The sequence below is a fragment of the Labrus mixtus genome, chromosome 18 (genome assembly GCF_963584025.1).
Source record: "Labrus mixtus chromosome 18, fLabMix1.1, whole genome shotgun sequence".
In the NCBI taxonomy this organism is placed as follows: domain Eukaryota; kingdom Metazoa; phylum Chordata; class Actinopteri; order Labriformes; family Labridae; genus Labrus; species Labrus mixtus.
Window position 1 is genome coordinate 6162780 of NC_083629.1, and position 13954 is coordinate 6176733.

The 13954-nt window shown below is 42.5% G+C and overlaps 1 protein-coding gene across 1 annotated transcript in view; it reads left to right on the forward strand.

Annotated features, from left to right (window-relative positions):
• The first annotated feature begins 3425 nt into the window (after positions 1-3425).
• rragd (ras-related GTP binding D) overlaps positions 3426-13954 on the forward strand; it is a 34321-nt gene continuing 23792 nt past the window's right edge. Inside the window, exons 1-5 of the mRNA XM_061063214.1 lie at positions 3426-3683; positions 6406-6701; positions 7860-8059; positions 8220-8334; positions 11588-11730. Coding sequence (XP_060919197.1) covers positions 3560-3683; positions 6406-6701; positions 7860-8059; positions 8220-8334; positions 11588-11730 — 878 coding nt within the window. The 5' untranslated portion in view covers positions 3426-3559. The remainder of the gene's footprint in view (positions 3684-6405; positions 6702-7859; positions 8060-8219; positions 8335-11587; positions 11731-13954) is intronic.

The window sequence follows — 13954 nt, forward strand, 5'->3', positions numbered from 1 at the left end:
CAGAATCATCGGGCCAATGTGAGGTCCAAGATTTCGAGTGTTCCTGACTCAAAGATGCTCGGAACTGATTATCTTCCCAGATTATCTTGTAGTTGAGTGGCATAAAGATCCAATCTCAACATCCCACATGTTGAGATTGTTGAGATGCCTCAGTTTAAAATGTTGATGAGTACATCATGGCATGGTCTGGTGGAAGTCGTGTGTGACTACAATTAACCGCGAGAGACGAGGGAGGACAGAAATAAGTGGACAATAGTGGAGACCAGCAGCAAGATGCAACCCACACGAGTGAGCTGGACTTCTGTAATGTATCTGACAGTTACTATCTCACCTCCAGCTCTTGATGAAGAAAAGACAAACCATGTTGTCCACTTCCCCCCCTAGACATTTCTTCACCCAAACGTTTCTTTCCTTCTCTGCATAAAGCATCACAGCAATCGCAAATTTAACTGCCAGCTCTATCGTTAAAGTGAGGAGGTGCGTTCCTCGATAATCTTAATAAAATCTTGTAGTATGTGAGGTGCCGAGATTTTCATATCCTTTAGTGTGTGTAAGCTTCAGATTATGGAGAATAATATCTGTTAAGATCATCCTTATGTGTGATGCTACCTGTCATAAAAGTCAAATATGATTTGAAAACTCCTGAAGTCTGAGCCACGCTTTGGGCTCTTTGGCTTTTACTTTACTAGCCAATCACAGCGGCGCAGTTAGGAGAGTGTTTGGGTTGCTTAGCAACAGTCTATTCCTCAATTGGAATGCTCATGCTGCTTACTGTACCACTTTAAATATTACGTGGGATTAAAGGATCAAATTGTTTTCATAATAATATATCTTATACCTGTCACATGCACAGACCACTAACATGGTATAAAAAAACACACTGACCTGAATCCTCTCTCTGTCTGTCTGTCTCTCCTGCTCCTCTCTTCAGTGTTCAGCAGCAGACCTAAAAGACAAAGGATTTCATGTAAAGACAGCAGAGTTTGAGCTCACAGGCAGATTATTCTCTACTGAGGGTCAGCTGTTAATCTTTACTGATGATTATAGAAAGTCTTCAACCCGCAATGTGTGGAAACACAACACTCTGTTCTCAGCAAATAAACACACAGGGATCAATCACATCTTTACATGTTTATGTTTCTTTATTCTTAATTCCACACAGTAAAGGGTAGCGGTGTTTATTTGTTTGCATCTAGTGTTGCTGTGCAGCGTGTAAATAGTCCCTCAGTTTAACTAAAATATATGTCATATTCTCCTTTCCTTTGCAATAAGAGTGACCAGAGGTGCTGCTTGTCAAAAGGCAAGGCATGCTACAGCTTGGGGCCCCAGACCAATAGGGCCCCCCACAAGGACTGAGAAACTTCCTATAGCAACAGCAGTGGCTCAAAGTGTGCACATTTTTGCAATGACAGTAGGACACCTCCCTAAGGGGGCCCCATCTGACAGCACTCCCTCTCCATGCCCTACTAATCATCGCATGCATGTTTGCTGTAAAACCAAAGTTTGTCAGTGAAAGTCAGTGAGGGAAAATGAAGAGGAATTATGGACAGTATGTGGGAGTGAAAAGAGAATGAGGAGTTAGCGTCAGGACTCTAGCAGACATAATGGTGATGAACGCTCGTTTTAATAAATGTTTCACTGTTTCAAAAATGCATTTCTTTATTGGTACAAACTGTGTGGGGATGATTTTTAATTACAACTAATTTTATTAAGGCTAAGAGTTATTTAATATTTTGCATAATTAGGGGCGTGGTTGATTTGACTGACAGGTGGGCGTGTTGTAGTCTTGTCCCAGTTGGCTAAAAGCCTGTCTCAGCACCACCTCTTTGTTTATTTCTATAAGTGAGATGGAGAAAGCATTTTTAATACGGTGACCGATCCGGTCCTGTTGAAAGTTATTCCTCAGAGGGATTTTTATACCAAAGAGGCTGCTGTTTTAGAAGAAACTCATTTCATTTGACTCTTTTCTAATGCTGAACCCCTCTTAAACGTAGGACTACATTATAACTCAAGGAAGAAAACTTTAGTCCCTCCCCTCTCCTCTAAGGGAAGACCATTAGTAAGAGATCTTATAGAGGGGGCAACACGAGCAGATTACAGTCACAAAATCCTGCTTTGATTTTCAAATTGGCTCTGTATGCTGCTTCAAGAAGAATAAAAAAAAACTGTCAACTTTTTTTACCTTTTAGCAACAAAAACAAAGCTGCAGCTTTGCAGAATTTAATTGAAGATTTTGCCTGGAGAATCATCATTTTTGTTCGGATAATGTATAGCTTTGCCTTGTTTGTCCACAGAAAAAAATGCAATAATTTACCTTTATCTTCATGGAGCCTGCAGACCTCTGTCACTGGTCATCGTAGGAAAAAGGAGCATCCATGTAAAATCCAAACAAGCCTTTCAAAGAGCTGCTGTGTGTGTTTGTGTGTGTGTGAGAGGATGATACCGCAGAAACAACAACAGGCTAAATACTCAGAGTGTGTGAAGAGGAGCAGAGAGGGGGCCAGCTGTTACTGTGCATTAGAGCTCAGAGAGAGAAAGAAAGAGAGAGAGAGAGAGAGAGAGAGACATACATCTACTACAAACCTTTAACCCTCCATCTGCACACGCTCACTCTCATATGAAACGCTTTAATCGTGTCTATGACCTTGTTTTCTGTGATCCAGTCTAAAGTTGCACACCGTCTTGAGAATAGCGTGTTTTGAGTCTCCTTTACACACGCACGCACACACACACACACACACTCACACACACACACACACACACACACACACACACACACACACACACACACACACACACACACACACACACACTGTATTGGCGTGTAGTGAATCTTTTAGCGTGGATTAGGATCAGAACCCTCACATGAAATCTCTGGATTACCCGGCTTTAATGGGAGAGTTCTTCTTTTAATCTAATCTTTTGTTGAACATGATAAAAAAAACTAAAAAAGAAGAATTATCTGTCGGGGAGTTAAAACAGAAAGAGAGAAAGAGGAAGACGAGTGAGCATGGGGAAACTGGTAGACATTATGGAGATGAATGCTGGTTGGAGGGGCCCCCTTATCAATTTTTGCCTAGGGCCCCAACAGACCATATAATCGCCCCTGGATATCCTTTTTTATTTAGGAAGTCATTATTCCACAATAGCCTATATTAAAATTTTTGTTAAATGAATATTCAGAATCTCTTTAATACCTTAAACATGACTGACTTTAATGTGTTCTGATTGCTGCCGGCCTACTGCCTTTATTATTAAATGTCTGTTTTATGATGTATTTTTATTTTTGGGGATTTTTGGAACTGCTGTTTTAAAAATGGATATATCAAGAAATGTAACTCAACTTCTTTCACTTGAGATTTCATCTCACTCAATCACCCAGCAGCGCCCCCCCACCCCTCCCCTCCTCCCCTCCTGCCAGTGTGGCTGCAGTGTGTCCGAATGGAGGCAGGGGGTGTTGAAAGTTCACCTTCATGGCTCTCACGTATCAAATGACAATGTAGGGAAAGTTTCGCAGCAGAGGCAGCGGAGCTCAGATATAAAGACTCGAGCAGCAGAAATGTCGGGGCACAAAGTGTCAGCTGTGAGCAGGGAGGAAGAGGAGGATGAAGCTCTGGGATATTACGACGACGAAGACGACCTGGAGGCGTTTTCCGAGTCTGAGCTGGGCTGTGAGGACGGAGGTAGGCGGATATTTGAGCTGTTTGGAAGGTCACACTGCTGCAGGAACACTCTCACTTCACGAGTCTGAATCTGACAGTGGAACTGGCACCAGTCTGACATGTCTCTGAAACCGAGGATCTCGTCTTTTAAAAGTAACATTTAAAGAGCTGAAATCAAGCAGCGCATGCCATACAAGTTCTATAAACAGACACTAAAAGTTGTGGTCACGCGGAGGAATACTACACAAATCTGACAGATTTTAAACTCGTACATTTACCAGAATAAAGTCGTAAACAATGAAGTCGTAAATTTACGAGTTTAATCTCGTAAATTAACGCGTTCGAGACCAGCCTGCGCGAAAATGATGAGAGTAGAACTCTTAAAGTATTTAAAGAATAAAAGAATAAAATCGTTATTATAGTCTAGGCCTATATCAGAAGAGCAGCAGCATCCTGTTCTCAAATGACAAACATGAAGCATCTTGTCCTAAAGGTTTCACTAATAAGGAAATAGGCTACTTCCTTGTGTAGTCGGTAAAAACAGTTAGTTCAAGAGAAGTTTTCACTTCAACTTGGATGAACTTGTTTATCTGTAAAATGATGAACAGGACACAAACTGGCTCTGCACATGAGACACTTTAACAAGGCAGACTGATGACAGACACAAATAGATGTATTGGGGGCTTTACTTATGCAGATATGAAACTACACATGCTTTTGGCACATCATCATCTTCACATTGTCATAAAATATCAGCACCCTGAAAAGATACTGCAAGAAACTGAAGAAAGAAGCACACTGACTTGAAGGAAGTTGTCTGCAAAGGAAAATACTTTAAGAGTTCTACTTTCATCATTTTCGCGCAGGCTGGTCTCGAACTCGTAAATTTACGACTTTATTCTCGTAAATTTACCACTTTAATCTCGAAATTAAAAAACTTTTTTTTTTTAACTTGGACTTAATCCTCCGTCGTAATTTTCAGACTTTTCGGACCAAAACTTACATCTCTATATTGTTTAGCTGAATGGCGACAGTCAGATCAACATGTACATGAAAAATGAACTACCTGTTCGTGAAATTAAAAGTAATACTTGCTATGCAGAACATTTTGTTGGTTGTACTGTGTCAACCCATAAACTGTAAACCCAACAGAACGTACATCAAATATGCACCAAATGTCAAAGTTAGAGATGGGAAAGATTTGATCTAATATCTGTATCCTGTCCGATATTGAAGTAATGTCCACATCGGATATCGAACTGACCAATTCATGATGTCACCAATCAAGAAAACACTCGCAAAGTCTCGATTTGAAGACATTTAGACTGAACCGACAAATCATCATCACAACATTCAGACGAGATGAAACTGCTCCTTCTTGCAAAAAGTGCAAACCTTGTACTTCAGTATAAAATATTTAATTTGAAAACCTGACAGTTGTTGCTGCTTCCTGTTTGTATGTGAAGCCAGCACAATGCAAAGCCGGGTTTACTACAGCTTTGTGTAGCCTTACACATAACACAAACAACAACAACAATCACACTAGTAATTCTTTATTTGAAAGTATTGGAATCAGGATCTGTATCTGTAAACATGTTTCTGAATCGGATCAGAACTGAAAAAAGGGGCATCTCTAATTAAAGTGCACGTGAGGATGTATTCTGAGTTACACCTAACTGGATGATTCAGGATGCATTTTACTTGTGATAAACAGAACTCGATTCATCATAGATTCATATAGTTCATATAACTTTAATAGAAGCAAAGAGCTGCAGTGATTTTGTTCCTCTCCGTCTCTGTTTCTTCGTCACTGTTATCCCTCGATGTCTTCTTTAAGTTGCTCAGGAAAGGAGAAACATGTCAGAGAAGGAGGGATGGAAATGACTCAGGTTCACATCATGTGCTCTCTGTGTCCGAGCTGATACAAAATCATGAGAATTTATAATGAGGGGAGGTTACATCTTTACATGCTGCAGAGAATGAGTGTGACTTAGATAAGAAGCCTTGTGAGGATTAGTTTGACCTTTTCCAACATGGAGCGATGGCGAACTCAGTGTCAGAGCAGGAATGTGACACACACACACACACACACACACACACACACACACACACACACACACACACACACACACACACACACACACACACACACACACATAGGAACACAGACAATTGTTGTCCTGTACTGCTCAGAAGAACTGGCTTTAGGGAGTATGATGAAGCTCTTATGCGCTCTCCATTAAACACTTTTTTAACCACAATCCTCTCATGTTTGCCTGCTTTCAGCTCAAATAGGGACTGGATGTTTTTGTACATTAAGTCTTCAGTTCCATAAGTGTAATATTTATGTAGGTTAAGGTCAATTCACTGCAGTTTCATCCTCTGTCTGTCTGTCTGTCTGTCTGTTTGTTTGTGTGTCTGCCTGCCTGTTTGTCTATCTGTCTGTCTGTCTGTTCGTCTGTCTGTGTGTCTGTCTGTCTGTCTGTCTGTCTACCTGTCTGTCTGTCTGTCTGTCTGTCTGTGTCTGTCTGTTTGTGTGTCTGCCTGCCTGTTTGTCTGTCTGCCTCCCTGTCTGTCTGTCTGTCTGTCTGTCTGTGTGTCTGTCTGTCCGTCTGTCTACCTGTCCGTCTGTTTGTCTGTCTGTCTGTCTGTATGTCTGTCTGTCTGTCTGTCTGTCTGTGTGTCTGCCTCCCTGTGTGTCTGTCTGTCTGTCTGCCTCCCTGTCTGTCTGTCTGTTTTTCAGTGTTGGGCTTCAACGACCCTCTGAGTGGAGAAGTCAAACCTCGTATCCTGCTGATGGGTCTGAGGAGGAGCGGGAAGTCCTCCATCCAGAAGGTGGTCTTCCATAAGATGTCGCCCAACGAGACGCTGTTCCTGGAGAGCACTAATAAGATCTGCAGAGAGGACGTCTCCAGCAGCTCCTTCGTCAGCTTCCAGATCTGGGACTTCCCCGGACAGATCGACTTCTTCGACCCCACGTTTGACTACGAGATGATCTTCAGAGGAACCGGAGCGCTCATCTTTGTCATTGACTCACAGGTCGGTGAGATACTCGAGTCACCACTGGTGCAGCGAGCAGGACATATAAGAGACACATGTCAAACTAGTGTTCATGTTGAGAGTTCAGACTGAGTCAAAGCCAACGTATTTATTTATTTATTTTTAGAATGAATTGTAGTCACTCCAGACAATAATCAACTCAAGTCAAATCGATGTGAAAATCTATTTCTGTTAAGATTCTCTCTTAAACATGCAGTATGTAAATTCCGCCACCAGGGGGCTCTCAATCAAAACAATAACAAAAAATTAGGTCATGGCTGGCGGGGAATCATGGGAGTGATTCTCTCCGCCACTCCAGTGCCAACCCCGATGAAAACGAACTCCAAGTTGACCGTAGTCATGACAACTGGGCAAAACTGACCTGAGGAAGAGAATATGTTCACACACGAGCTAATATATCCAATTATAATTTACATGATGTTTTTAATCACAGCAGCACATACAGCAACAGCACAGCAGCTTATTATTAGCAATTCTTGATTACGCTTATGAAGCAGTCTTTGACGCACCACCAGGTGTTTCCATGCCAACGATAAACATGTTGTGTCTGTTATGCAGGGCTCGACAATATAACTGATTGCACATTCAGCTGGCCCGCTCGTGCAAGTTAAAATACTGCCTGAACCAAAAAATAGACTGGAACACGTTCTCAGTTTCACAGCGGTTTCCTGTCACACCGGTGTTTTGTTTAATTATTTTTTATTTTTTTATTTTTTTAAATGTCTGACTAGCTGACTTGTGATATTCAGTAGAGGAAATAGTTCCTGGAGGAGGCGGTGAATTTAACCGAGCTGAGTGCCTCTCTGGACCGTGTTTATACCCAGACATGATGGCGTTTTGGTTTTCTAATGTGTCTGAAATGTTGAACATTTGCAGGTTGTGTTACGATAACTCTAATTATTGTAAAAAAAAAAAAACCTCTGTCAGGCTTGCAAAAGTATGGTGAGGTAAAAATGTGCGTAGCTTTTGGTCTTCACATGGCCTTACACTTGAGATTTTATAGACTAATAAAACCAAATATAACGTTATTTATAGAACTCTTTTCACTCCTCCAGCATCATGACTATCTCCATTGAAGAGTTGAGTTTGTCTAACAGTAATCTTTGTGTTATGAATCTGTTCTCTTCCTGATGACAGGATGACTACGTGGAGGCTCTGAGTAGACTTCATCTCACGGTGACCCGCGCCTACAAAGTCAACCCGGACATCAACTTTGAGATTTTCATCCATAAAGTGGACGGACTGTCAGACGACCACAAGATTGAGAAGCAGAGGGACATCCACAAACGAGCCAACGACGACCTGGCAGACGCAGGCCTGGAACAGATTCACCTGAGGTCTGCGTAAGATTTTCACAGGAGATGTTTTTGTGGGAGTCTTCATGTATGACATTTACATTTTTGTTTGATTACTTTTCTGTCCATATTTAAATAGAAAAAACATCAAATTGTTAAGTATTTGTTTCTCTGATTTAGTCCCTTCTTTCCATCTCTACAGCTTCTATCTAACCAGCATATACGACCACTCCATTTTTGAGGCGTTCAGTAAAGTGGTCCAGAAGTTGATCCCACAGTTGCCCACGCTGGAAAACCTGCTCAACATCTTCATATCTGTGAGTTATCCTGCTCAACATCTTCATATCTGTGAGTTGTTCTGCTGCTGAATGTCCAGCTGATGTCTGAGAGACACATCTTCCTGTGTTTTACAATCCTACCACTAGGTGGCAGTAATACACAGCAGATCGCAGGTTGTGTTTCATGTATGTAGACATAGCATAGAAAGTAACCACTGTTTTTCTGAATTCAATACTCAGAAAATGAGCCCTCACTGATGAGAAAAAGAAAGCATAAGAACTAGATATTAAGCGCAGTGAAATGCTTTTGTTACAGCTGCATGAATTCAGCTTCCACAACACCAAGATGCCCACATCTCTGGTACTCAATTTGTTTTCCTAAAGGAGAGCAGTCTGTGGGAGCAGGAAGCAGGATTTTGAGACCGTCCTCGTGGTCTGTGTGCACTGGAGCTATGCAGGATGGACTCCAGGGTTTAAAAAAGAGAGATGCTGGAAGGATGCTGCAAACGGTCCAGCTGTAAAGCTCCTGCGGGAATGTTTTCAGTTTTTTTTTTTTTTTGCCTTGAGATGTCACTCTCTACCTGACTGATGGTGGTGCTGAGGGTGGGGTGGAGTGTGCAGTGAGTGCTGGCCTCTGAAGCTGAGTGTTTGCAGATTGGGTGGGGGGCGGGGGTTGCAGCCTTGTTTTGGATGGGGAGCAGAGTCTCCAGTAGAGAGGGGAATCAGGCAGAGACGGTGGGTGGGGGCCTCAGAGACTGTGTGTGATTACGCGGAGGAGAGGGGTTTGTGTCGACTCAACTGGAAAAGTGCAGCACCAGAATTTGAGGTTACGGCTGAAAACAGGCTTTCCACAGCTTTGTATGTGTGTGATAGGAACCAACATGATGTGTATTTGAGTAGAAGATGAAGAAATGTGTGAATTAAATCATACCTAATGTTGTAGCTATGTAGGAAATCATATATACAGTATGTACCTAAAGCCCCTTTTCAAATATTCACTCCTGAAAATGTCTTGATAATGTCAGGAGGACTGCTCTGGATAATCTCCTGACCTGGCTGTTCACATAAGAACTCACAGTGGGAGACTCCCTGTCAGACGGGAGGGGGGGCGAGGGGTCTCCTGAGGTAATCGTGACGTAAAAAAAACAATGTGGAAGTAGCAGACGAAGCAACAGAGTCCGCTATATGACACTATAATGAGAATATTGGCATTTATATCAATGATATGTGTAGTTCGGCGGAATCACAATATCAACAAAAGGGCGGTGAAGAACATACCGGAGAACAGAAAACAAAATGCAGCCGTTTAATTACGTTCTCAGCAGTCGCAGTATATAAACGTCACTCCCCCTCCCATCGGCTCGAGGTGAATTCTCCAGAGAATATCTCGCTGCGTTCTCACATCAGCTCAGTTGCTGCGGAAAAATATACTAGAGGTCTGGCAGGAGAAACTCCGGGTGAAAAATTTGACTGTCTGCGTTCACACATACAGCTGCTCCTGGAAATATCAGGATTTTTTTTTTTTACAAGTTTTCTTCAAGTGTGAAAGACCTACATATAGGTTGGAGTCAAGAGATCTAACAAAATACTTTTATTTTTACAGTTATTACAAAAATGGGGAGAACATGCAAACTCCAAACAGAGAGGCTCCTGTCTGACAGGGATTTGAACCAGGAGTCTCCTTGCTGCAAGGCAACGGCCCTAACCACTGCTCTGCTGTGCAGCCCCATCTTCAGTCGCACATTGAAAACATAAAAATAGCGCACTAAATGAGTATAAAAGATTCCATTTAATGCTTTAAATGACTTGCATTGAAGGCTAAATTGTCTGTAGTTACAGTAATCGATGGTTCAACTAAACTAAACGGCTTCTATCCTTTTGTGATCCTTCAAACGCTGCACTTCAGAGATGACATGTTCATAAAAGGCCGGAGCTCTCTTCAGCTTTTTAAAGTCTGATTCTCTGATTCATTTCTTCTATTAAGTCACTTTCTTCTCTCTCCCACTGAGCATTGTTTTGTGTTTGATAAAACACTTCTTTTGGTTTGAACAAGGAACAGAAAATGGTTTTCTTCTCTTTCTAATTGAATAGAGATCCTTCAAGATGACAGCTGATGTCTCTTCTCAAAGATCAATTAACTGATGAATTAAAGATGCAGTACTTGTTTTGAACAATGCTTTCCCTCCATTATTTCCTCTTTCTTTAAACGTACCTGCGGGGTATTTCTTTTAACTGAACATTGTGTCCTGAAAGGGTTTTTGAGTGTTTTCAATAAGTAGTAGCCGCCTGGATGAAAAGAGCATCTTTTTGTGCGGCCACTCTGAGCACTCAAGTAGAAAATCTTTTTCAGAAAGGCGCTGTTGACATCATGGGCGTTCTTTTCCGAATGTATGATATTCTCCGTATTTTTGCCGCCTACTGATCATATCTTGTACTCACATCCTCTTTGCTCCGTGTCTGATCTGGAAATAACACACTGTTGTCATAGAGACAGGACAGATGTGCAGCGCTTTTCTTCTCAGAGCACAAACGCTTCATGCAAACACTCCCGAGCGCACAGCCAGCGCTTTTCAGCCTGGAAAAAACGCTAGGTGGACACGGGGCCTTAGTCTTGGACATAAATAACTTATACCAGGACCCACTTGTTCAAAACTAACCTGATTGGGTTAACTCACATTGGATCAGATCTTGAAAAGCAGGTTGTTCCGAATAAACACAGGTTTTAAAAATCTGATTTGATCAGGCAATCCAATCCTCTTTTTTTTCAGGAAACCTTTAATTTGTGTTGACTGGGGAATAAATTGAGTAATATCGGCGCATATCTGCGATACAATTAGCCTTTAGTCACTGGATATAATAACAGTCGATACTATCGGCTGGCTGATTAATCAATCAGGCTCTAATAATTAAAGGGGCTAAATGTAACTTTCAAAAATACTGTGTTTGAAGCGATACTGCATGGCCGTTAGGCGAACTGCACCATCATCGACCGCGAAACAGTGGATATTTACCGGCATAATGTTTACAGAGGAGGTAAGTGGTCATACACATACACATGTGTCTGTATTCATTCATTCTCCATCCTACAAACGACAGTCTCGGCAGACACTGGCTGAGAGCAGGAGTGTGTGATGAGTTTGTACTGTTGATCTCTGTAAGCGGAGCGGAGTGAGGAGGACGTCAAGAACGCGCATAAAATGTCACTTCCTGGAGCTTTTGCGGAAAATACGACCCGGGGAAAAGTCAAAAGTCAGAATGATTTGCACTGATTTATCTTCTTCTCTGACTCCAGAACTCGGGTATCGAGAAGGCCTTCCTGTTCGATGTGGTCAGTAAGATTTACATCGCCACAGACAGCAGCCCGGTGGACATGCAGACGTACGAGCTGTGCTGTGACATGATCGACGTGGTCATCGACATCTCCTGCATCTACGGGTAAGCCAAGCAACACTCGAGGAAACGTAGTATCTCTGCCTACTGACCAATCAGATGTCTTTATTCTGGAGGTCTGTGTGCAGATCGTCTCGTTGTTTCCCCTCCCCCTCTAACAGTCCAGCAGCCGGTACTGAGTTTGGTCAAATCAGAGAAATGAGCATGAATACAGATTGTGAGTCATTCTTTTGCCCCACAGTTACCAAAGTTAATATCAGAGCCTCATTTCTTCTGAACACCACACACAAGGTGATGAGTAAGGTAACACCTGGGTTTACAAATGTGACGGTTAAAATGCAATATGCACCTGAGTCCTATGGTTCCTTTGATGATTACACCCTAATGCCTTCCTTCCTTTGTGATCTTTCCCAGAGCTAACACTCCAGAGAGGAAGAGTTAATTAAAGACGGGTGACCTTTCTCAGACGGGTCAGTCCATTCAGCCATTCAAAGGGTAACTTCATTTTCAATCAGGAGAAAATGAAGCTGTTCCTGTCTCAGCAACACACTTTGGAAAGATCTTTCAAAGCCGATAAACCAAAAATGTAAAGGTTTAATCTGCAACTTTTCACAACAGCAGATATCAAACATATCCTAACTAAATAAATCATATTTTAAAGACTTTCTAAAAAAAGAGGGAAGTCAAACTCCCTCTGAGTTTGTTGTTCTGAGCTCTGTGTTCACACTGACGGGACAGCGCTTCATTCAGCTTGTTTGTGCCTCACACAGAGGCTCAAACCTCAAAGGCAAACCCAGGTAAGACGGGATATATATTCCCTCCAGCAAACTCTGCAAGGGAGCAGAAGCTCTACTCCGAGCTCCCCCCGAATGTCTGAGCTCATCACTCTACCTCTAAGGCTGAGCCCAGCCACCCTCTGGAGGAACCTCATTTTGATCACTAACCATAGCTCATGAACATGAGGTGAGGGTTAGAACAAAGATTGACCGGTAAATCGAGAGCTTTGTATTCAGGCTCAGCTCCCTCTTCACCACAACGGTTCGGCACAACGCTCAAATTACTGCAGACGCTGAGCCAATCCGTTTGTCTACCCTCAGTCATGAACAGGAGAGAGCATCCGGAGAGAGCAATCCACTGATTTCCGGCAGAGAACCATGGCCTGGAATTGGAGGTGCTAACCCTCATCCCTGCCGCTCTGCACTCGGCTGCAAACCGTCCCAATGCCTGCTGGAGGTCCCAGCATGAGGAAACCAACCAAAACCACATCATCTGCAAAAAGCAGAGATGAGATTTTGAGGCCCCCAAACTGGAAACCCTCCTCCCCCCCGGCTGCTCCTTGAGATCCTGTCCATGAAAATCACGAAACAGAACCGATGACGGACCCTGAACATGTCTGACTTTGTGCAGAGGATGCAGACACAGCTCCCACTTCGGTCATACACAGACTGGAAGGCTCGTAGCAACGGCCCCAGGACCCCAAATTTTTGCAGTAACCCCCACAAGCCTTCTCCAAGTCCACAAAACACATGTAGACTGGATGAGCAAATTCCCATGGGCATGGGTCAGGTGTCCATATCATTTGATAGTTACTAATATTGTATCAAAGCTAACATTCTGGTTATTGTGAAAACCCTAACACATACACAAATTCACTCCTGTGCCATTAATCCACTTTATTAAGAATATTTGCTTCCCCATCCTGCTGAAACTGTGTGTGCGCTGTATGAAGAGACCACTCTACAGGAGTCTCGATAACAGCATGGAGTTGCAAGTGTCACTTTAGAACTTAAGAGTGAGGTTTCAGAGAGAAATGCGTCCTTGTGGAATAACGGATGTGAGCTGTTTGAGGTCCTTTCTGAATCCGGATGTGATTAAAGCCTCACAGCGGTGCGAGGTGTTTTAAAAAGCTTTCATAGCGCCATTTATCACAGACGGTGCAGACACAACACTGACTCACTGATAAGATAAAACTTGATTAAACTCTGGAGAAAAACTGCAGCTGCAACACACTGTTTTTAATCAGCATACAGAAGAATTACAGAGGAGAAAAAAATCCATAACCTGTTGTAATAACACAGCATTCATCATAGAGAGGGGGAGGATGATTATATCTTTTTAACGGGTCAGCATTCATAGTGCAATCCAGGTAAAGAAGACTTATATTTTATGCGAGTATGTAATCCATCACTTGATCTCACACTGTTTAAAATAAGTTAACTTCACGAGATGAGTGTGGATAAATGGTGGCCTTGAAGGCATGAACGCTACA